The following is a 23,393-nucleotide window of genomic DNA, read 5'->3' as shown; positions in this document are numbered from 1 at the left end:
AATTTCGGATTTTTTTACCTTTACCGATTTCACCTTTGAGTTATAAAAAGGGTAAGAAATTCTCATGCGTTACTATTTGTGATTTCATAAATATGGTTCATGGACAAACCCGTGTATCATGTCACATGGAAATGACACGAGTTCCTTTGGAAAATTTAGGTCACATAGTTATACAGAACTATTCTCTCAAGCGTGGTTTAGATATGTTGCAGCTCAACTATTATCGTTTTGGAGTTGATCATTTGAGTTTTTTTGTGTTTCTTTTATAGCTTTGGTGAGCCTCCTTTAGTCCTTCATGGTGATGGAACACAATGCCTTGTGTGTGTTGAAGCCACAAAAGCACCAACCTGTGAGCTAATGAGAGGCCCCATGCTGATGTCTGATGCTGGGCTTCCCTACTACTGCTGCAGGTCCATTAAGAGAGGAACACACACAGGCTAGTGTGACACACACACACAGAACATTTTTCTGAAGGAGATTTCTCATGCTCACAGAAACACACGCACAGGCTTACAAGGCCCTCCACCCCAAATGCACACGCACACATAGCGCTCTGATGATAGACAACAGTAGTGTCTGCTCCAAAAAACAAAACAAAGGCACAAAAACCTCTCCGCAACAATCACAATTGTCACCGCTTTGCCTTTATCTGATAATGTATCAAACGCACAAAAAAGGAGCACTTACTTAATTGAACAACCTCTGCCAATTTGTTTGCTTTAAAGAAAAAACAATGATGTGTGTGTGTGTGTGTGTGTGTGTGCGCGCATGCGCGTGTGTCTGTGTGTGTGTGTGTCTGAGCGCACACATTACTATTCTTTGTGCTGGTGGAGTGTGTTAATCTCCTGCCAGGCTGAGATGCATTATTGAAGACACTGTTGTGATACTTTTGCCTGCTTAAAGGTCTCCGCTTCCTTTTAACGTGGCGCCACACTACGCCACCTCTGCCCTGCGACTGGGGCGCTGCAGAGGAACCGCTGGCTGACGTCCAAGCCTCACCTGGGGAACTATCACAGGGGGGAGGATGACAGGAAGTGATGTCATGTTTGTTTGCAAATTTTTTCGCACCTTTTTTTCTCCATTTTGTAACTCCATTTTGATACACATTTGGTTGATGTGTTTCTAAGTTATGGCGCGAATAATAATAACAGTACAAATATTTGATATGTAATTATGTATATATATACCATTGATAAATTATTTGTAGAAAGTTGATCTGTGACAATGCTCATATTTTGTTCTTGCTACTGCGTTTGAGAGTCACTTCCTCATCAACGGTATGTGGCGTTGATGATTAGCAGGAACTAAAAGGTTAAATGGCAATTTGAGACACTAGGAGTCAGACAAAAGTGCCATTAAGTAAAATTTTTTTTTTTTAAACGGCCAGCCGCTCTCCCACTGGTAAGGAACCTCATAATGAAACACATTTTTGTAAATTAAATATTGTTAATTACTCTTCATGCCATGCCACCAGCCGTGTGCGAGGGGGTGAAAAGAAAGAGAGGGAAAAGTGGAGGAGAAAGCGTCTGCAGAGTAACGTCAGGGCCCCTCATTACACTCTGCCCCTGGGTATTTTTACGCCTTTTATATCCCGTCTAATGAACTGTTTACATTTTTCAGCTTTCCAGGCGTCACAATTATTTGCGCTGTCCTTGTGTCGCTCGCTGCAATGGGTAGAAAGAGAGGAGGGGAGTTGGAGGGCAAATAAAGAAAACATGTCTATAATGAATAACAGTTTATTTGGTTTTAATTATTTTTGATAGTTTTGTGAGGGAAGTTTTGGTCAGTGTTTATGAGGTGGTGGTTATTGTCCGTTACTGTCTGCAGAAACCCAGGATGGCGGAATCTGTCAACTGTTTCTGCAAAAGCAGTTGTTCAGTTAAAGGTCTGTTCAGAAAGATGGAAATATGACATTCATAGACATTTCCTTAAATACATGCTTGCACTGTACACAAATTGGATAAAAAATAGAGTTATTCATCTTCTGTCATAATTGATAAAACATCATTTCCAGCTCTGATGATCTTAGTGAAGTATATTAGCATATCTGATATGAATTGTTATGCATGCATATGTAATTACATTTTGATGGGTTGAAGAAAATATTTTTTTTTCTCTCCCTCCCATCCATGTCAACAGAGGTAAGCCACGTGTGTTTTTGACAGGACACCCGAACCGCCGTCTTGTATTTGACGAGTTTTAAAGGCAGGCAGACCACTTTGCATAAAGTTAAGATAGATCTTTGTACTTTTTTTGTGCTTCCGGGAATAGAAGCAAATTCTCACCCAAGATTAGAAAAAGTGACAAAAGAAAGACCTTTCAAAAGGATTAAAAAAAGATCTCTCTTTTCTTTTTTCATGGCAATAAGGTATCTTCTGAAAGTGCTCATTCTTTTTAGATTACAAAGGCCCCTCATCTGGTTTCATGTTGTAGACATTTTAATTTTCCAGGCTCGATCACCACCACCCAATAACTAGAATGAGAAACTTTCAATCATTTTATTGTCTCTCTGAACTTTTTTTTTTTTTTTTTTACTTATTCATTTTTTATTTCAATACCTTCTTATTTAGCCCTTTTGAGATGTTGGGGCAATCCTCATAGTGGCACGTGATATCCCCTGTCGGATCTCCCCCCAGTAAATGATGGATCCGAAAAGCCCCAATAATTACAACATTTTAGTAAAAAAAAAAAAGAAAGAAAGAAAAGAATCTAAAGCAAAACAAGATTGAGTTTTACCTTTTTTTTTGCATATCATTCCAACTGGTAATCAAAGTCTGTCAATGGGTGAGGAAGTCAATATTGCACAGCTGCTCTGGTTCTACATCAAATGCAAAGGGAATAATGACGCTAAGGGCTCTGTTGTTTTCCGGAGGGGGGAACTGAAACCTCAGTAAATAGGTGGGGAGCAGCGTCAGGCTTTGTTTCGGGTAGCATTTGCCATCCTTTTGAGTTTCCTTTTTATTTGTGCCGCAGTCATCGCAAAAGCTGTTGATACGCACAACTGCAACAAATAGCTATTTAAGAAATACCAGAAAACTGTGCTGGGTTTGAAGAAGACGTCAGTCCGCGTGTACCCAAATCAACTCCTCTCCCAGGCTTCTAGTCTCAATTACTGGCAACCCGTCATTCCCCAAAGTTACACTGCCGCTCTTTAAGATGAAGCTCGACTAAAATGGAATATGTGGGTGTTTTCCCAGCAAATGGCAACTGTACAGTATGCCGCGTGTACTGGTGTGTGTGTATGCCTTTACCCAGATTGATGACAATCGCTTTGCACTCACACTAACATCTGAATATCCCATAGATTTCCTGAACTTAACCACATTTGCCAGATTACCTTTTATTCACCTGTAAATTTATCTGGAAAGGGAACTTTACACTCCCTGTTATGATCAGATTTCCCAAGATAACACCATTTGTCTTTGTGTTTTAACTCTCTATTCCAGTCTGACATTTCAATCATGGGCTAGATTAAAATAAAAAATAAATAAAACAAATAAAACAAATATTTCCAACCCAAACAACAGATACTCCCCAGCATGACAGTCACTTCATGTGCAGCAATGAAGCAAATTGTATCAATCGTGCGTGCGTGTGTGCAGGGTCTTGCAACAGCTGATGCTATGTTTCCGATTTGGTCATCCTGATATTGTCTATTCCCCACAGTCGATCCTTTGGTGGTTAGCTCAGGTCCCTGTGTCTCGGTCAGTCGGTGCCTGGTGAGTCTATTTGGTTTGGGTACTTCCTCTCTTAACCTAATGGATTTTCAGTTGTGGCCCTGGTCAATCACACTCTCAGGCCAGGCTGTAATTACTCCTGAGGCTCAGGCCTTCACTGTCACAATAACAACCACCAAATCACATCTGCCCTACGTTTCCACTGGCTGGTCAAGTTTGGCAACCAAGAAGAAAAAAAACTAACACGATGGTGTGACAAATAAAAGAATGTCTGGTGTATTTCCTCCTAGTTTATTTCTTTGAATGGATTTGAAGATCGGCACTCATATCTTTTAATATTTCGCATTCCTAAATTTGAAATACGTGTGACTGTTATAAGATCGTTCAAGTCACATCAGTTGTCTGTGATAAAAAAACAACAACTTCCAAACATATAATTACACATCGTATTATACTGTTTATTCTTGTGTTTGTTCAGAAACAAGAGACCATTCTCAACCGAAAATAGAGAAAAAACAAAGGTTGTTGTTCCTGTTTTGCGAATGCAGGAGTCTCCAGGGATGTTGACTTGAGATGTACTAGATGTACATATTGTATTTTCAGTCCCATATTTCATTTCATTTTTATTTCATTACTGTGTATGTGATTTAACCCTCCTCCCACTGCCCACATAGAAACCCTGTCACGGCAGCGGGAAGGGGAAGGAGCCGTAGTAAACAGATTCTCTCTTTCTTTCCCCTGCTAGTGTGTGTTTAGTTTGGAGGGCATTTGAAGAGAGTGGTTTTTTTTGGGGGGGGGGGGTCGGTGTCTGTAAACAAGTCATACACAGCGTCTTGCTCCTTCAGAATCAGAGGTGGCACACTCTGAAGTGTGTGTGTGTGTGTGTGCGTGCGTGCGTGTGTGCGTGCGTGCGTGCGTGCGTGCGTGTGTGTGTGTGAGAGAGAGAGAGAGAGTGTGATTGAGTGAAATGTGTGTCTGTGTGTTTGTCTTTTTTCTTTTTTGGACATGGCATTCCCCTCTCCTACCCCATCTAAAGGGGTGCAGAGAGGGAGAGAGAGAGAGAGAGCGAGAAAGAGAGAGAGAGAGAGAGCGAGAGAGAGAGAGGGAGGGAGAGAGAGGGAGAGAGGGAGAGAGAGAGAGACCAAATCTGATGGAACACCAATGGGTGTTGAATTATTCCCTGTCTAACACCCAGCACCGGCGTTATCACAGAGCCTGCCACTGCACTCTGCTGACAGCAGTGACAGCCCCCAGAAAAGATTTAGCACTGACAAGTGATACTTCCCCTAATACATGTCCCTTGCCCCTGCCCCAGCCCTCCTCCACAGCCCTCCACACACTACTGTAGATGGCGTTATTATTATTTTAAGTGTGGGGGCGGGGGGGGCTTCTCTGTGATTCTCCTGGTCCTAGAACACCTCAGGATCATATGTGAGCATGTACTGTATGTGGACACATGTATGCACAACGTACACAACTGTAAACACACAGGAGGCGATGAACTGTGCTAAACACACACACACACACACACACACACACACACACACACACACACACGCTCACTCAACACACACTCCCTCCAGGTGTATGGGTTTGTGACGGGCTAGATCCATTAGGGGGCTCTCGTGCTTAAGAAATGCCTGTTACGTTTTTTCTTTATCCAAGACAACTCTTGGAGCCAAGGCTTATTTTTTCTTCCCCTGTTTTTTCTCTTTCTCCCCATCTTCTGCTCCTCTTTCTTCCTCTTCCTCTCCTGCTTCTCCTTCCTCTTCCTCCTCCTCCTCCCCTTACAGAAAAGGTCACGTATCGCCTACAGTGATGAGGTCCGGAACGAGCTCCTGGGGGCAGAGGCAGGATCCTCAGAGAATCAGGTACGCCACTAATCAGGTTTCCCAGCCCAGCGCTGGTGGCCTCCAGTGTGGGTGGTGATGGCTGGGCCCCCCCCCCCGGGGGCGGGGCGTGGTGGTGGGGGCCACCAGGGGCCACCGCAGCATTGGCACTAAGTCATGCGGAAGGAACACTGTTTAATGCAAAGCTGCCCAAGGTCTGAATGGGGCTCTGGGGCCTGGGCCCAGCGTCTGGGCAGTGCCAGATTGGAGCGAACCCCCTTCCCCCAAACACACACACACACACACAACACACACAGCTGTTCTCCAGCAGGCTGTGTACTTATCCTCCTAAACATCTTCCAACGATGCCCCCTGCCCTCCCAACACACACACTCACACACCCACAACCCCTAACCACCACAACCCCTAACCCGTCACCCTTCGTTTTTTACTCTCTTTTAAACACCAGGGGTGGTGAAACACCATCACAACATGTGGACACTCTATCTCAAATTGGATACTGTTGATCAGCATGAATGTCAGAGGGTCTGTGATATTTAACTTTTCACATATCGTCAAAGGACTTTGTTTCATTGTAGCAAGGAATATTAGACATACTCTTTGATTATTATAACCAAACCATAACCATTTATTTTAACAGAAACAAACCAAAAACAATTCTAAGAATTGTTCTATGAATTATAGAATTGATTAAAGTATTTAAATGTTTAATTTAATTTATGAAAAAATAAATTCAATTTCAGTTGTTAATGTCTTTTAGGCTGTATTAAAAACATCACAAAGTCCAATAAATGCAACACAAGGGATTATAAACATCTGATAAAAAGCACATGGAAATCCTCTATTGTCATAAGACGATAGAATAAACATAGGAAAAGGCCTTCAAAATCATCTTAAATCGTGATCTTGATTGCCAAAAATATGCCACATGTTCTTTAAACTTTATTGTTTTGAATTATGTCTGAAGTGCTGCATCAAAAAAGCATCACATCAACAGATACGCAATCCAGCTTTTTAACACTTGAGATGCTCTGACTATCTCTCACCTGCACAGCTGCCACTCACACACAGACATCACAACTCTGACCAGCGTCCTTTGAGTAATTATATATTATCTTTAGATTATACTGTCAACTTTGCATTAGTTGCTGTTTGTCAAAGATGGCACACATGCATCCACAAATACACACACGCACACGCACACGCACACACATGCACACACATGCACACACACACACACACACACACACACACACACGCACACACACACACACGCACACGCACACACACTCACAGTCACATTTGCACATTTAGTCCCTCAGTACTTTGTAAAAGTACAGTGAGATGATCTGCAGCTGAGTGGAGCTAAAGTTGTATTTTTTTTATAGCCTCCTTATTACCATTTCAATGATGATCCATGCACTGCACATCTTACAAACATATGTATCGCTAGCCGAGATGTGTAATTGATATGCATATTCCCTGCAAATTAGTGAGACACAAAAGTGACTGTGACATTTTTTACAGAAGTTGAAGTGGATTTGCTGCCAGAACTGTCACATTCAGGACAGTGATGGTTCCTATCAACATCTTGTCAAAGGCAAAGAAAAAAAAAAAAACATGACCCATATCTCATTTGAAATAATATTCTTTATTTTCCTCTCATTCAAAACAAATGATGATGAACTCCATTAATGCATTCATTTTTCTGTTCAATCTTTTCTTTTCTTTTCTGAAAAATGATTTGTTTAAACTATGGAAATTATATTTATGATCGTATCTAGAATGAATTTTACGATTTATGTCATGGTATTTCAAATATAAAATGTTGATTTAATATCAATTGCATTCTAATTTTAAAAGATCATTATTCCTGACATGTAAATCCTTGAGGTTTATGGTGAATAACCTTTGAAATACCTTTACAAAATAATACATTTGACCAGCATTCAAACACTTAAACATGTAAGCATTTTAGAGAAGGCTGACATGTCGAGGAATGGCAAAGCAATTTTTTTATAGTTTAATTCTAATGCACTTGTCTATTCAGTTGTCTAGTCCATATTGTCATTTACCCATAATATCAAAAATACTTTGCAGAAAACCTTCCATTTCCTCAATAACCCCTCCCACAAGAATGAATGGAAAGCAGAGAGACACATTTACACAAATACACATTTTTGTTAGCGCATTTGTTTTGTGTAACTACTAACAATATACAATATAATACCAACATCATTATGGGAAATGTATAGTTTTATGGGGAACTTGCCATCTAAAAACACACGCTTGCTTAGGAATTACAAATATGTTTCTTGTCTGGTCTCAATTATCAAGGAGTCAATGCCATTTGATTGTTAGAAATAACATGTTTATTCAGGTGTTGCCTCAACCATGAATGCTCAGAAGCCAGCATTATGATGTTTACTCACTGTAAACAAATATTTCTTCAGTATTAAACATCACATAAACACACACACACACACACACACACACACACACACACACACATGCACGCACACACACACACACACACACACACACGCACACACAGAGTCAGGCAGTGAAGAAGTTAAAATGTCAACCAGGGACAAAGGCAAAATAAATAGATTATACATATTTCTCTCTTTCCCAGGTGCCATATTTACCTCATTTCCATTTTAAAAACTTCTGGAGATAACACAAGACTTGGTCTTGCTGTGAGTGGAGTGCTCGGAACTTCAGTTTTTTTTTTATCGAACGAGACGGCAGTGATAGAGAGGGGAAAAGATGGGGGGCACTGGGGCGAGTCGGTCAATTTAATTCCTGGCGATCTGAAAGAGGTCAGGATCATTTCATATAGCCCTGGCTGAGCAGATCATTACCAGTCACAAATCTGTTCGTTACGTGGAAAGGATTTATAGCTAAGTAAATAGGGAGCCGTCATAAGTTCTGAAAATGTCGTGTTGGCCTTGCGATAATGGCTAAAGGACGATTTAATAGAGTTCGGCATTTATTCGTTATCTGTATGCGGACAGAGACTGAATTGGCGCTATCGCTCTTTTTTAATAACGTGGTAGTCTACCATTGCACATTTTTTCCCCTTTCTTTTTCCCTCTGCATGCAACTCACATACTCAGACACACACAACCTTACCACACGCATAGCAATAGGCACGCACACACATTTTTCGCACACAAACACTCCACGGAATAGTTTCGATTTCAGTCACAGCAGAAGGCTTGGCCACAAGAGATTGTGCTGGTTTGAGCCGGCATGGACCAGATTTTACAGGCTACAAAGGAAGCAGATTACCACTTGTATCGAATTCGGTATTGAATAAAAAAAAAAATATCTTTGTTTGAAAAAATCTGCTGATTATCATAACAGAAAAATTGCAGCAGTGCAATTTTGAATACTGGCTGGCATTACAAAAACACAGGAAAGGTGCTCACGGAGACGTAATTATAACATTTGCAATATTTTGTGTTTACCACTTTATTTCTCTCGAGCAAAGCTCGCATTATGGTTCGTGTTTAAGAAAGAATGGACGCCAAAGAAAATGCCAAGCACAATACCCCCATATAGTTTCAGCAAATACTCCACTAGGACTTACAATCGCCCAAGCAGCACAAATAAGATAGAACAAGTTTTGTTTGGTACTCATTGAATTTAATGGCACGGCTGCGGCAAGCGTTTCGCCGGCTCTGGTGGGCTTGTTCAACCCTAAATAGCCACATCAGTAGTGTCGTTTTAAACTTTGGCATCTCCAATAATGCCTTCAACTCGGAGGTTGTGCCCATGGAAATAAAAGACAGTTTCCAGTCTGCAAAGTGGCCCTTTTTCACACCGATAGAAAGCCGGAGGAAACCCGTATTTCTTTGTGTTCTGTTTTTGGATTAGATAGCCTGTCGCTGCCGAGATCCCTAAGGCTAGTGGCTCCCTTAAACACAACTCTCAGTAGACAAACATCCAAAACATCTTTTACTTTTATGAGTTTTCTTCATCTGTTTTTCTTTCATTCTATCATGCATGAGATGCCATGGCTCCCATGCAGTGGCTTGATAAGAGGGATATGATGCATTTTTCTCATAGCTTGCTTTTTCATTTTTCATTTTTGCTCTCACATTACTTTTTCCATTAATCTTAATTTTGCCATTAATCTAATATCAGGAATTACAATGTAAAATAATTATGATTTATCATGGGAAATTAATTTAAAATTAAGATTTAAAACTGCTTTAAAGTATTAATATTTACATTGGATGTTTGTTCTTGTTAATTGTTAATTCTTTATAAATATATGTATTGTATTTTTGAGGATAGTTTCCTATGTAGTTTATTTCATAATATATATTTTTATTGAAGAGAGACAAAGGCCAGGCTTTTGTTTTGCCTGTGTACATTTTCCCTCTTCAAATGCTATTAATCATACAGTACAGTTCATCTTATAATGTAGTACTGCAATCAAAGTGACTTAATAGTTCTTAGTTGTTTGTAGACAGGGTCACTTCTTCCTTTTTAGCTCTCCACTGTGTGTCCCGTTCAAAACATTTCTGTGTGTTAAGGAGCCTATCATTCCTGACATGGTGGCCACGGCGACCAATAGTTTAACATCAGTCCACCAAACCCTTTCGCCTTTTTGTCCACAATCAAGTTTATAATTTGTGATCCAAGTCCACTTTCCCTCTTTTCTGATATGATAGCAAATTATTTCAAACTAGAAAAAAATCTAAATGACCACCACATACATAGTGAGATTAGAGGGTAGTAATAGTGGCCTTGAGCCTCCCTTTAGATCTGCTAACCTTTAATCTCTCCCAAGAAATGGAGATAAAAAAAAATCACCTGCAACGGTTGACAAATTAAGAATCTTGTCCTTCCCCTCCTCTACAGAAATGTGTTGTGTTCACATGATAAGCTCCCTCCATCATTTTTTCATTAAACGAAGAGCAGGTTGTGGAAGCACCCTTTTTAATTGTGAACAGGCTTGATTAAGCTTGAATTTAATTTTTGCTGTGCTCAAAATGTCTATAGGTAACGGGTGTTTCGGAGTGAGGAGTAACATTTAAGCATTTACTTCAGTGTAAATTTGCCATTCTCTTTCATGAAAAATGAATAACCAATGCTAAGATTCATTTTTCATGACTCGTGGTTGTCATAATAATAAGCTCTACTGTTATGTATTTATGTATATGTATACACACAGGTATTCTCACATGGGTTTCCATACATAATATACACAGCAGGCACCTGCATTGAGATATGTAAGGTACATAAAATATTGACAATATGTCAGCAATGATGGACACGTTGCCAACAATGGAATGGCTCAACATTCTACACTAATAATAAAAAGGCATGTAGTGTGTTATTTCGCTATTTCCCTGGAATCCTGCAAAATGACAGATAAAATGTTTTCCTTCAAGCTTTTATGCATACTGTACCCAATCTGTATTTTCATACTGTACAGAGTAGGATCTCTTTTCAGTTTGCCATATCAAGTGCTGTGATGTGACTTCCTTGATGATGCTAGTTTAGACACCGTGAGTCGAGCAATCCGCTCCCTCCCTTTGTTTAATGTGACAGCACAAGAACTTGATCTTTGTTTGTTCAAAAAAGTCTGCGTGAGTCTCGTGTTTAGCTTCGTTTAATGTGTTTGTCTGTGATTTCTATGCTAAACATGCAAACAGATAAATCGTCAAGGTTAATTCTGTACCCAGCCGCATGACTGATCTGTTTCCTGCCATGTCTTTGCTTTTTATCTCTCCCTCACTCCCCCTCTCTATTTCTCTCAATATATATATATCTCCCTATCTCTCTCTCTCTTTCTCTCTCTCTCTCTCTGCTTTCACATGGCAGTTGATAAAGTTACGTGAAGAGGTAAGTGCTTCTCTGGCTTCCTGTTTTTTCCCTTTCCCCCTGAATTTCTTTCTGCCCTCATCTCTCCCTCAGAAAACCATGTCATTTAAATCATTTAAACTCACTTCAGTGATATTTTTACATTTTTGATTGAGCCACCCAAAAGGCCAGCGCTATTAATGATAATCTTTGGTGATCATTTAATGAAAACCCCTTCCCCAAAAAATATTAAAGGAACGATATAATAGTTTCTGATGGCACACTTGAAAACAAATATGAGAACAAATTGAGTGGGATAAAGTACAGGAAAGAATTGGAGGGGGCAATAGACAGCTGAATAGACAGCTGAATAGACAGGGTTTTGTTTTTAGTCTGAGTATATTTAATAGAGGGACTGTGGTAGTTTCTGTTTGGTTTGAACAGACATATACACTAGGCGTGAGTCTGCACGGTGACCATCGACCGAAATATTAAAGCAACACTGAGAGTAATGAGATGGAATATAGTGTGGTGGGTATTCCCAATTTCACCGTTAAGATTCAAGCAGTCAGAACTATTTGTCTATTTACAACACAAGGTCTCCTGCCAGAAACCTCGTAGAATACTTCTAAGTCTGTCTTAAAGGGTCACGTTTGGATTGGCACACACATCTTTGGACTTTTGAATTAATTGTATATATCCCTTGATTCTTGAAGGATAAAGCCTTATCACTGCTTCACAAGTTAGTTCAACTGTCTTACCCTATCAGTACCCAAAATATAAGCTTATTTCACTCCATTGCTTGTAAACAATGTAATTGTATACAAAGATTGTATAGCTTCAACCATGGTTAACACTCCATTTGTATACAGCTCCGTCAATGAATGAGTGGGTGGTTACATTTCTGCAGCCATATCCCTTAACTGTGGAGAGAACGCTTTGTTATTGTTTGAATCCCAGATTGCCCCTTTAAAGAAAAAGTAGCAGAAAACCATGCCAAGTGTTCGGTAGATGGTACTGATTTGAGATAATGTGAAATGTGATTTACATGAAAAGATATTCTATATTAGTCAACAATTGTACAATATTATGCCTTTAAACGCACACCGGAAACACCTGAATGCTAAATCAGCATTTCTATTATTTACGCAGGGAAAATGTTGCATAGCATTGATTAAATAATCAAAATGGTAATTGCGTAATGAATTGAATGAAGGAATTGTGAAATAAATAAAAACTGCAATTTGTTTGCTAACTAATGATGGTTAGCCTTAGCTCTGGTTTTGTATCAGTAGTATAACAGTACATGTCATACTGAGGAGCATTTCCTTACAGAAGAAAAGAGATATAGCTAGCTAATATATGAGCCGGCAACTTTATTTGAACAATATACCGTTTTAAAACATTCCATCCATTCAAGCACAGACGACTAAAAGGAAGTAGTTAAAACGGGCACACTTCTAGCTACAACAGATAAAAACATGATGTTCCACCAGCTTATGAAAGTGAAAGTGAAATCCAATATCTACGATCTTAGCAAGGATATTCATTTATTTATTCATTTACTAATTAATGCATTATTTATTTATCAAAATTACATGGAATGCCGATGAGATGTGATTAACTGCCTGATAACATTTTTATTAATTACGCTTTACATGGGGTAGTAGATACAGTATGTTTTGAGCACAGCATGAACTGAATAATATAAGATGTAATGTCATGTGGATGTAATTATGGACTCTGCACACGAAGTACAATCACACAAGCTTTTATTGACCGTTAACACCGGAGAACACCAACACAGTCGCACATTCAATGGCACGGTTAAAGCTTGCTTATGCCCTTGAACCCGAACTACCCCATACTCAAACATGTACAATACAGTTACGGTTTGACCCATAAAACTGACATAGAATGGGCTCATAATCCTTTGGGACAGTTGATATCCAAATTAGTTGTCGCTAAACGGCCAATCAGTTAACAATAACAGTAGCCATGAACAATAACAGTATCCGCGAACTAGCTAACTAGCTCTAATACGTAACCAGGTGATAACATTCGCCACACTATCTCCTTCTTTAAAGGACCAACGTCCCGTTGGACTACTCCATGTCCCAGGTGGAGGTGTTCAACCACCTCAGGGGCCTCCTCCTCTTGGAGCCCCTCTCTGTCAGGACTACTTCTCCCTGCGGCCGTGCAGGACTCAGGTTTTATCGGCCTGCCAATGGACGAGGGGAACCGCGCTGTATCACCAGAGTCCCAGCCCCCACCAGAGTCCCAGCCGCCACCCTCGCCATCACCGTCACTGTCTTGTTGAACCAGGGAGGGTGGCGCTGTAAGCCCAGTGTCCCTGCCCCCTCCCTGGGTACCGAAGGCCTGGTCTCCCGCGGGAGAGGGGCCAGACGCCCCGCCCTCTTCTCCCCCAACCGCCGGAGCCTGGTCACTGTCTAGGCCAACAAATGGGGCCAGGCGATCCTGGTGGAGGACTACGATGCTGGTCCGGATGTGCAACCGCAATCGGTAGGTCTTCTCCCAAATCCTCTTTAGGACCATGCAAGGTCCCTCCCAGTCGCTGTCTAGCTTTGGAGACCGCCCCTTCCTCCGTCGTGGGTTGTAAACCCACACCTGGTCGCTGGTATCCACTCTGGCGGGACCGGCTGTCATACGCCCTCTTCTGCCTTTCCCCTGCAGAGGCCATGTGTTCCCGCGCCAGCTGGTGGGTTGCCTCCATCCGGTCCTGCAGTGTGTCAACATAGTCCTGGCCTGGGGGCCCTTGCAGTGGCGGGTTTGGGGGTCTACCAAAGCTAAGGTCCATGGGGGTCCGAAGCTCCCTCCCAAACATGAGAGATGCTGGGGTGCACCCGGTGGACTCCTGAGCGGCCGACCTATAGGCCATGAGGACCAGGGGCAGATGGCGGTCCCAGTCCTGCTGATGCTTTGATGTGAGCATGGCCAGCTGGGTGACTAGAGTTCGGTTGAATCTTTCGACCAGATCATCACTTTGAGGGTGTAAGGGAGTAGTCCTGGTCTTGTTCACCTGACGACACACCTCCCTGAACACCTGGGACTCAAAATTCCGCCCCTGGTCACTGTGCTCCTCTGGCACCCCAAACCTGGTGAACATCCCGTCCACTAGGCATACACTATCTTGGAGGTGAGTTGGTTCGGGATGGCATAGGCTTCGGGCGACTTGGTGAAATAGTCCATCACGGTGAGGATGGTAGCGGCCCCACCACATCCACCCCAACTCTTTCCATGGGTGCCCCCACCCTGTACTGCTGAAGGGGGGCACAGGTTTGCACCTCCTTGGTCGAGGTGGGTGTTGGCCAGTCCCTGACTGCTATGACCTTCTCAGGGTCAGTGGACACACCTGCTGGCCCCACGACATGTCCCAGAAACTTCACCTCCTGCAGCAAGCTTTCCTGCAAGAAACATCTCATGATGGGTCGAGGCAAAGAGCTCTCCCAAGACCTTCGCAACAAGATTGTTGAGCAGCATAGTAATGGCATTGGTCACCAATGGATTTCTCAGCTTCTAAATGTTCCTATAAGCACCGTTGGGGCCATTATCTGCAAGTGGAAGGAACATCACTCGACCATCAACCGGCTACACACAGGAGCTCCTCGCAAGATTTCTGACCGGGCAGTCAGAAAGTTAGTCAGAAGAGTAGCCCAAGAGCCAAGGAGCAGAGCAGGGCTCCAGAAAGACCTTGGCAAAGAAAACAATAACCCTCACTAAACCCTCACAAAGGAAACAATAGGCAATGCACTCACTGCCACAGTCTCCATTTGCGATCACCCCAAAAGGGTATGTTGAAGCTCGTTTGAAGTTTGCTACAGAACATTTGGAAAAGCCTGTAGATTACTGGGAGAATGTAGCCTGGTTAGATGAGACAAAAATCGAGGTTTTCGGCAACAATATGATGTGCCATGTTTGGAGGAGAAATGGCTCTGCATATGATCCTGTATGGGGCTGTTTCTCTTCACATGGTACTGGTGGAATCCTAATGGTCAAAGGGAAGACGAATGGTGCCATGTACCGGGAAATTCTTGAGAATAATCTGTTGCCATCCACCAGTATGATGAGGATGTGACGCGGGTGGATCTTCCAGCAAGACAACGATACAAAACATACTCCAAAGGAGACTCTTAAAGAAGAAAATAAATGTGTTGGACTGGCCTAGTCAATCGCCAGACTTAAATCCAATAGAAGATTTGTGGAAGGAACTGAAGGGTTACCTGGCCCCCCCCGGAATCTTCTTTGTCAATAGCTGCAATGGAAATGTTGAATTAAAAAAGTATTTAATACTTATTTCCCCCACTGTATATAAGTTCATTCTTGGTTCCTCATATCAATGTCTGTGTTGAAACCCAATGAAGCAGGTGAAACGACCTTCTCCTTCTCCAGAGAAAAATGTTTTTGAATAGAACTTGAAGTTTCTTCAAAAGGTAGAACAAAAAATAAATGTCTGTCTGATGGTATTGTATCTGGGAAGAAACAACCTTGATTTGGTCTAACAAGATGTCTGGAGGTTTAGTGATATAATAGTACTTCAACATTCACATCAGAACTCAGAACTCAGAACTATCGAATCAGTGCATGCCAGTATCGGGCAATGGTTGATTTTGAACTCAGGTGGACTAAATAAGGACATGCTATTGGTCTCTTTTGGTTTAAATAAGGACATGCTAACACATTAACTCTAACAGATAAACCATAACAGGCGTAATAAATTAGCCATTTAATGATGACAAGACAAATCTGTTTGAGCATCTCTTTATGCAACATGGTGTTGGCTTTTAATCTTTATGTGGATGTCTGGGCTCGCATGTGTTAGCGGGTGTGCCAGTGAGTGAGTAAATGTATGTGGGTGAGAAGGCTTTTGAACATTTAAAAAATATATATTTCTGGATTCTGTTTTCTGGAGCTGAGTAATTCAATTTCTTTCAAAGCCACTCCTATTCGTGGCCATTCATAATTTAGAGCTCTCACCACTCTCCAGACGTCTTTGTTTTTTTTGTTTTCTTTCTTTTTGTGTAGTTGTGCTTTTGTTTCCCCTTTCCTCCTACCTTGATACCGTGCATTTCCCCCTAGCCTCAGGTCAGGAGACACCTTTAGTTACCTCACCTGTCTTACCCTTCGGAAGGTACTGGTATTTAATTTGGTTTGATTCGCGCCCTCTTCGCCAGCTTACTGCTCTGCTTCTCCTTTTCCCCTCCTCGTTCCTCCTGCATTTGAATCAAAGGCTAGTGCAGCTTATACACACTTAAGCCCGCTTTTAAAAACTATACTTTTTTTCCTCAGCTGGAAAACATGTTTAAATATTTAGCAACCATATTCACAGCTGTTTGACACTTGTAATTCCTCATCTTACAAGTCCCAAACAAACCGTAGAGAAGATCACACAGTCAGTCTGAATCACAGCTGTCATCATTATTCACTTTGACTCTCCCCCCTTATTGAAATAATAAGGAATCATCTGAACTTTCGAAAATGGTGATAGTAACCGCCTGTGTTTGATATTGAAAAAAGGCAGGAGAGGAAGAGGGAGAGATTCTTTTGAGCTGCAGCTGCATTGTTCTGGGGCTCCCTGTTAATAACTTACAACTGAAGTGCGGTTCTCGGCGAAAAAAAAACAAAAACAACAAGAAACAAATCAAATTTTTGTAGTTTCTAAGAAGATCTTTGTTGAAAATGTAGTTGTCAGATAAAAAGGCATACATGCATACGCATAAATGGGAAGGGGCGCGAACCATGCACCCACAGACTCACAATATATATCCTGTACTGTATTAAATTGTTCTCTGTTAAGCTCCATGAGAGGCAGGGAATATATTTTAATAACAGGCCATTATTATTGCCCGGGATAAATGACATATTTTTATGTGTGTGTGTGTGTGTGTGTGTGTGTGTGTGTGTGTGTGTGTGTGTGTGTGTGTGTGTGTGTGAGTGAGTGTGAGTCTGTCTGTCTGTCTGTCTGTCTGTGTCAGTATGTCCTATTTGTATAATGGCTTCTATCAGAGTCAAAGCTGGAGATAACGAGTTAAGGCTTGAGATGATGCCTGTTGTCGCCAGCAACCGGGCACTTCCTCTTATTTAGAAGGAGCAGGGAACATCCTGTCAGGATGTCCTGGGGTCACATAATGCAAATTCCATAAGCAGATGGACGATTATACCGTACATCAGAATAGTCTTTCTATGTGTGAGAATCACCTTAGCCTGCAGCAAGGTGTATCACAGCGACCTTTCTATATTTTGCCCCCCCAAAATATCCTGTTGTATTCTATTTATCAATGGTCTTCCTTCACTGATGTATTTTATCATTATTATTTGGTGTCGTCACACGTCTATCCTGCTGGTTGGGTTTATTCACCCGGTTGAAGTCGTTAGGAGGTCGTCGCCATGTCGTTACCGGATCTGTGCCGGCTACAGTCTCACCCCTTCTTTCAGGTTCCGTCATCGTCAAAACCTGGACGCATTATTCTAATGATTCCCCCCACACACACTACCACCACCACCGCCACCACCGCACAACCACCGCATCCCAGAAGCCCTCCCTCCCACCCCCCACCCTCTCCTAAAAGGGAGACAGAGTGAGGGAGAGCGAGGGAGAGCAGGAGAAAGAGAGAGAGAGGGAGAAATTCAGGGGGAAAAGCTTTGAAGTGGCTTTTCACCGCAGCGAGTCTGCTGGCCGTCTCCCCGAGACGTGTCACCTTTGCCGAGAGGGAATAGGAAAATCACGTTTCGAATGGTAATGATAACATACTAATCACTTGAGCTCTTTGAAGAACAGGGGGAGCGAGCTCCTCTGTCAGTATCCCTGGCTGCCTTGTGCTCCGAGGCACACAGGCACCAGCCATGGTCTAGGTGTATTAGCTTAAGCGTTGCATGTCAATACGTCCCCTCCATCTCCCATGATCCATAGGGGCTCATTAAGCCGAGTTGGCTCCCTTTTCCCCGTGCACACCACCACACCCCACCACCACCACTACCACCACCAGCTGTAACACCCACCCACCAATCCATCCACCCCTCTGCTCCCCTCCCTCTCTCTCTCTCTCTCTCTCTCTCTCTCTCTCTCTCTCTCTCTCTCTCTCTCTCTCTCTCTCTCTCTCTCCATTTCTCCTTCTCACCCTCTCCCCCTCCCCCTCAACAACACCCCCCCATCCCTCCACCCCCCCACCTCCCGCTTTAACTATTAAAAAGTATTTCTGCAATTTTAAATGACATCTGTCAACCGCGAGGAGAAGACAGGGGGAGAATATAGTTCAGAAGGAGGTTGTTTTTTTTTCCTCTCTCTCTTTTCCCATCCCTCTGATTGTCAAACTTTGAAAAGAGCGATGTCGTCTTATTTTTTCTATTTTATTTCCTTGGAGTGATTAGCTGGTACATATTTTGACAGCTTAACTAGAACTAGAGATTCAGTTCTTCCTCCCCTTTCAGAGGTAGAAAACGGGTGTAAAACCATTTCAGAGGGAGAGTTGCCACTCATCTGTTGGATGCTTGAGTGGTGGATCTAGGGTAGGGATGATGGGCTCTGTCTGGGCTTGCATAACATAACCCGTCTTAAAAGAGTTTTCAAAACATCACACATTGACGATCAGTAAAGATTTCACTACTGAAACATTGAAGATTAACATGGCAATTTATTGAGATAATTGAGTTCAGGCTATTATTATTATTCTGAAAGATGGTGCAAACCCACAATGTCTATGAACACGTTTGGAAAGTAAAATCCAGACAAGTGGAGTCTAATTAACACTGATTGAATGTTACTTGACCTCGTGACAATCTGTGAATGGCGTTGGAAGAATGAGTCATCAGGTCTCAATCGATGCTACAGACATATTCCTACACCGTACAGGCATTGAATCGTTTTTTTGTGGCAATGGTCATGATATTAGTAATATAGTATCGGTCAAAGAACAATTCAAGGTTGTCAATTGTCAACTGTCAATCTGATCACAGACAGAGTTGCTAGCAATAAACAGTAAAGCAAGCATTTATTTTCTTTACAAGAAAGAACTACCCACATCTTGACAATGGCAATTGCTGATCTTTTCAGGCCAATTTTCTAAGCTAACTTAGTTACCTAGCATCTAGATAAACAGAGAACACCTATGCCTTAGATTATCAACATTTTCACTCGCTTCTTTATTAAACACAAAAGCACAGTTGAATATCTTTTAAATTGCTACGTTTTCAATGGGCATCCTTGTCATTTTTTAATAGCTATGAGTAAGTCAACATTCACGGCATTAGTCCATGCTGTGTTATGAGAGTTGTCCTAGAAGAGTTTCCACTACAAGAACTCCTATCTCAACCTCTCACACTCTTTGTACAAATGTACATTTGGAGGTGGCTGAACAAAACTCTCCCCAGCTCTTGTTTACAATACTTGTGAATAGTACCTGCAAACCTTTACACACATTTGTTCAATATTAATCTGCATAACCATGGTATGATTTGGGAGGAGAACTGGAAGTTGTGACCCAAGTCCTGGCCGGCTAAAATAATGTAGCCATGTGCGGTTTACAGTATGGTTCAGTTCAAGGAATCTCTTAAAGCAATATGCACTCATTTAACACTTTATTAGGAACACTATACTGGGTAGGGCCTCCCTTTGCTGTTAAAACAGCCTCAATTATTTGTGCCATTGATTCCACAAGATGTTGGATACATTCCATTGAGATTCTGGTCCATGTTGACATGATTGCATCACGCAATTCCTGCAGATTTTACAGGTGCACTTTCAAGCTGTGAATCTCCCGTTCTACCACATCACCAAAGGTGTTCTGTTGGATTCAGATCCGGTGACTGGGAAGACCAGTGAAGAACACTGAACTCATTGTCATGTTCATGAACCCAGTTTGACACGACTTTCGCTTTGTAACATGGTGCATTATCATGCTGGAAGTAGCCATTAGAAAATGGGTACATTGTGGCCATGAAGGAATGACATGTTCAACAACAATACTCAAATAGGCTGTGGCATTCAAGTGATGATTGATTGGTATTAACGGGCCCAAAGTGTAGAAAACATTCCCCGCACCATTACACCACCTGGATGAATTAGAAGGTGTACAGGTGTTCCTAAGAAAGTGTTCGGTGAGTGTCAACCTGAAAGTTGCCCGTCAACCTGGGTCTCCCACATGAAAGACCCAAGCATCTACCTTTAGGCCAAGATTTGAGGGTGACAATCGACAATTGACTATTACTGTGTTTCAGACAGGGCTATTTCATCAGAAGAGCTTGACTCTAAATCATATTCTCTACATAAGCATGTAGGCTATTGCTTATAAATAGCCATTTTCACAAATAGCCATTTTGATCATTAGAAAATCAATAACAAATGCCATATTTCCAAACAGTTGTTGAATGTTATTATTGTGACATATTGAATATCTCATCTATTAAGGCAACAACCACCACACTAAGAAGCGAGTATGAACTAAATGTTGTTGCAACAAACTACAACTGTCACATTCCAATTGTCGTTAAAATGGTAATCCGGCCGAGTATAAACCAGTATAAACCAGTTATAATACTACTGTAATACTACTGTAAGAGCAGGTAGTTTGCATACTTCTTCATACTTCTTTCGCCGATAGCCATATTATCATCTGTCAAATGAGCAAAGCTTCAAGGTTTATATCTCTATGGTCACCTTTAACTAAGCAGGTCAGCAACCCTTACTGTTTTTAATAATATATGGATATGTAGGCCTATTTTTTGTTTCAATATCCATGCATGTTCATTATTCTGTAGATGCAGTCCATTTCAATACTATTTTTACATACTATATATATCCAAAGATAAAAAATATATTCAAATTCCTTGATTCCATGGCATGGTATGACCCTGTGTTCTATTGCAAAATCCTCCACTGTGTCTGTCAAGTCATCCATATGCCACCAGTAGAACTTTCTGCAACGCAATATATGGACATTAGGAAAGTAAATGTGTTTGATTTCAACTTTAATGAGGGTTTTCCTCTTAATTTCAGGAGCCATCACCTTGACAGGTTGTTTTTTTCACATGAAAGCTGAAAATTACAATGTATTATATCTCAATTAGCTCTTCCTCCCTCACTCAACTTTGCCCTCCACACTGAATGTGAAGTAATGAGTTGCTGTGGCTCTGAACAAGATGAGGAATGGAAACATGTGCAATTAACAAATAGGGAGAAACCTCATGGTGCTTTTGAGTCCTTGGTGTAGTAACAACATTACATTTTGTAGCCCAACATGCATGTTCCTGATACTGGGAATGGCCCATAATACTTTGTTGTTGTTTATGATGCAATGGTGGTGATGTTGCCACAGAAATAGCCGTCTGTTTCAGTGACAATGTTTAAATGTTTATCTGAAATGGTTCCCAGCCCTTCTTAATCATTACTTTTTTGTTATTTCCCTCTCATTTTCCCCCCATTTGTTTCAGAGAGCACATCTGTTGGACAACACAGAGAAGCTGGAAAGGTCATCTCGGAGGCTGGAAGCTGGCTACCAGATAGCAGTGGAAACCGGTATGCATTCTGTTTGGATGGGATAGGGGAGAGAGAGGGGGGGGGGGGATTGGGGGGCGGGGATTGGGGGGTGAGTGAGCGACAGCAAATTGTCTCGCTCGTATGCGAAGGTAGAGAGAGAAGAATATTTTAAAAAAAGCGCCTTGACGACTGGTGACATTTTCAGGAGCACATCAAAGACGAGCGATGGAGATAGAGAGAGATAGAGGTGTACGGGCGACAGAGCGGGCCTCGCTGCTCCCTGTTCGGCTCCCAGAAAAACACACACGTTTCTACTCCATGGATCTGGGTGCGAGCATGCATGTGTGCGTGTGCGTGCGTGTGTGTGTGTGTATGTGTTTTTTTATAGCTCAGAAAGACAGGGGGTCTACAGAAATAAACAACGTCAGCGTTCCTCCACAAGTCCTTAATTCGTAGAACAGAGCAGGGAACAATAACATCACTTCCTAAATAAATCGCCCTTAAAAAAAAAATCCTTCCAAATCATGTTTTAAATTTCTTTTTTTGTATCAAGGTTTGTTTTTTATCTTTAAATATAGGAAAATGAGCTCATTTTGAATTTTAAATAGAAGAAACCAGTTAGCATATTTTTTTTTCTTCCCCTCTCCTGACAGTCACCACATTATTGAGGCACAGTGTATTCCTTAGAGAGGTATCAAAGCTCATTCTTGAAGTATCAACTGGCTTTCTGTGGCTTCCGCTGTAGTTTTGAAAAAGTTTGTTAATTTACACTATAATGGCGAGGTGGCGTGTGTGTGCGACATCGACAGATTTAATAATTCAAGTCGAGGAAGGGTTGCACAGACCACTGCCGTTTGATGTTCAGTAAGTAGAACTCACAAATTCATAAATACAATCTGCATTCTCTGCTTAAAAATGTTGTTTCATATGTCTCTGATGATCCGGAGCCATGGATTTATTCGTCTTTTCACTGTGTCAAACTCTGCAGCAGCCCCATATTTTGATTCCATTCAGTCGTATCTTTCAATCGAGTGCTTTGTTTTGATGTTTTTGTCACACGCGTTGGTCCGTGTTAAAGAAATGGGCCGTGGTCTAACCGCCCTTCAGTACCTCCTGGGCCCGGGTGCTTTCCCCAGGAAGGTTCTAGCTGCGTGCCCTTTGACCTCTCGTCGCCAGTGGCCGTCTCATCTGCCCTGTGTGTGCGGCTAACTGCGAACAATGGCTGTTTATCCTCAGCCTCGGTCCCACACACACACACACTCACACTGCTCTAGTCCACATCAACAGTGTTTGGGGTTTGCTGGGGTGTGTTCCTTTGCCCCCGCGTGTTTAATCCGCGACCCCTTCCTTACCCTCCTGTCGGTGCTGGTCGTCTGCTCAGATGCACAACCTGAAACGGCCGATCTCTCAGGGACGACCGGCGCACAGACAACACAACTGCACTGAGAAGCAGAGGCATATTGGGCGGCATGGGCGCTTAGTCCAGACGACATGTAAGCCCGTAGCACCAATGTGCTAAGACCCCCAAAGAAATACACACACATACATGCTGCTGAG

General features: G+C 42.0%; 1 protein-coding gene across 2 annotated transcripts in view; it reads left to right on the top strand.

Moving 5' to 3' along the window:
- vti1a (vesicle transport through interaction with t-SNAREs 1A) overlaps positions 1–23,393 on the top strand; it is a gene marked incomplete at both ends in the record, with an annotated part of 150,144 nt that overhangs the window by 21,393 nt on the left and 105,358 nt on the right. Inside the window, 3 exons of one of the 2 annotated variants that reach the window (XM_080542192.1) lie at positions 5,471–5,548; positions 11,369–11,389; positions 21,791–21,875. In XM_080542192.1, coding sequence (XP_080398318.1) covers positions 5,471–5,548; positions 11,369–11,389; positions 21,791–21,875 — 184 coding nt within the window. The remainder of the gene's footprint in view (positions 1–5,470; positions 5,549–11,368; positions 11,390–21,790; positions 21,876–23,393) is intronic. The other variant, XM_080542191.1, reaches the window with a different exon arrangement.

This window comes from Nansenia antarctica (assembly GCF_963989245.1).
Source record: "Nansenia antarctica genome assembly, chromosome: 11".
NCBI classification, from domain to species: domain Eukaryota; kingdom Metazoa; phylum Chordata; class Actinopteri; order Argentiniformes; family Microstomatidae; genus Nansenia; species Nansenia antarctica.
Note: the sequence above shows the minus strand (reverse complement) of the source record. Positions and strands in the feature narration are given on the sequence as shown.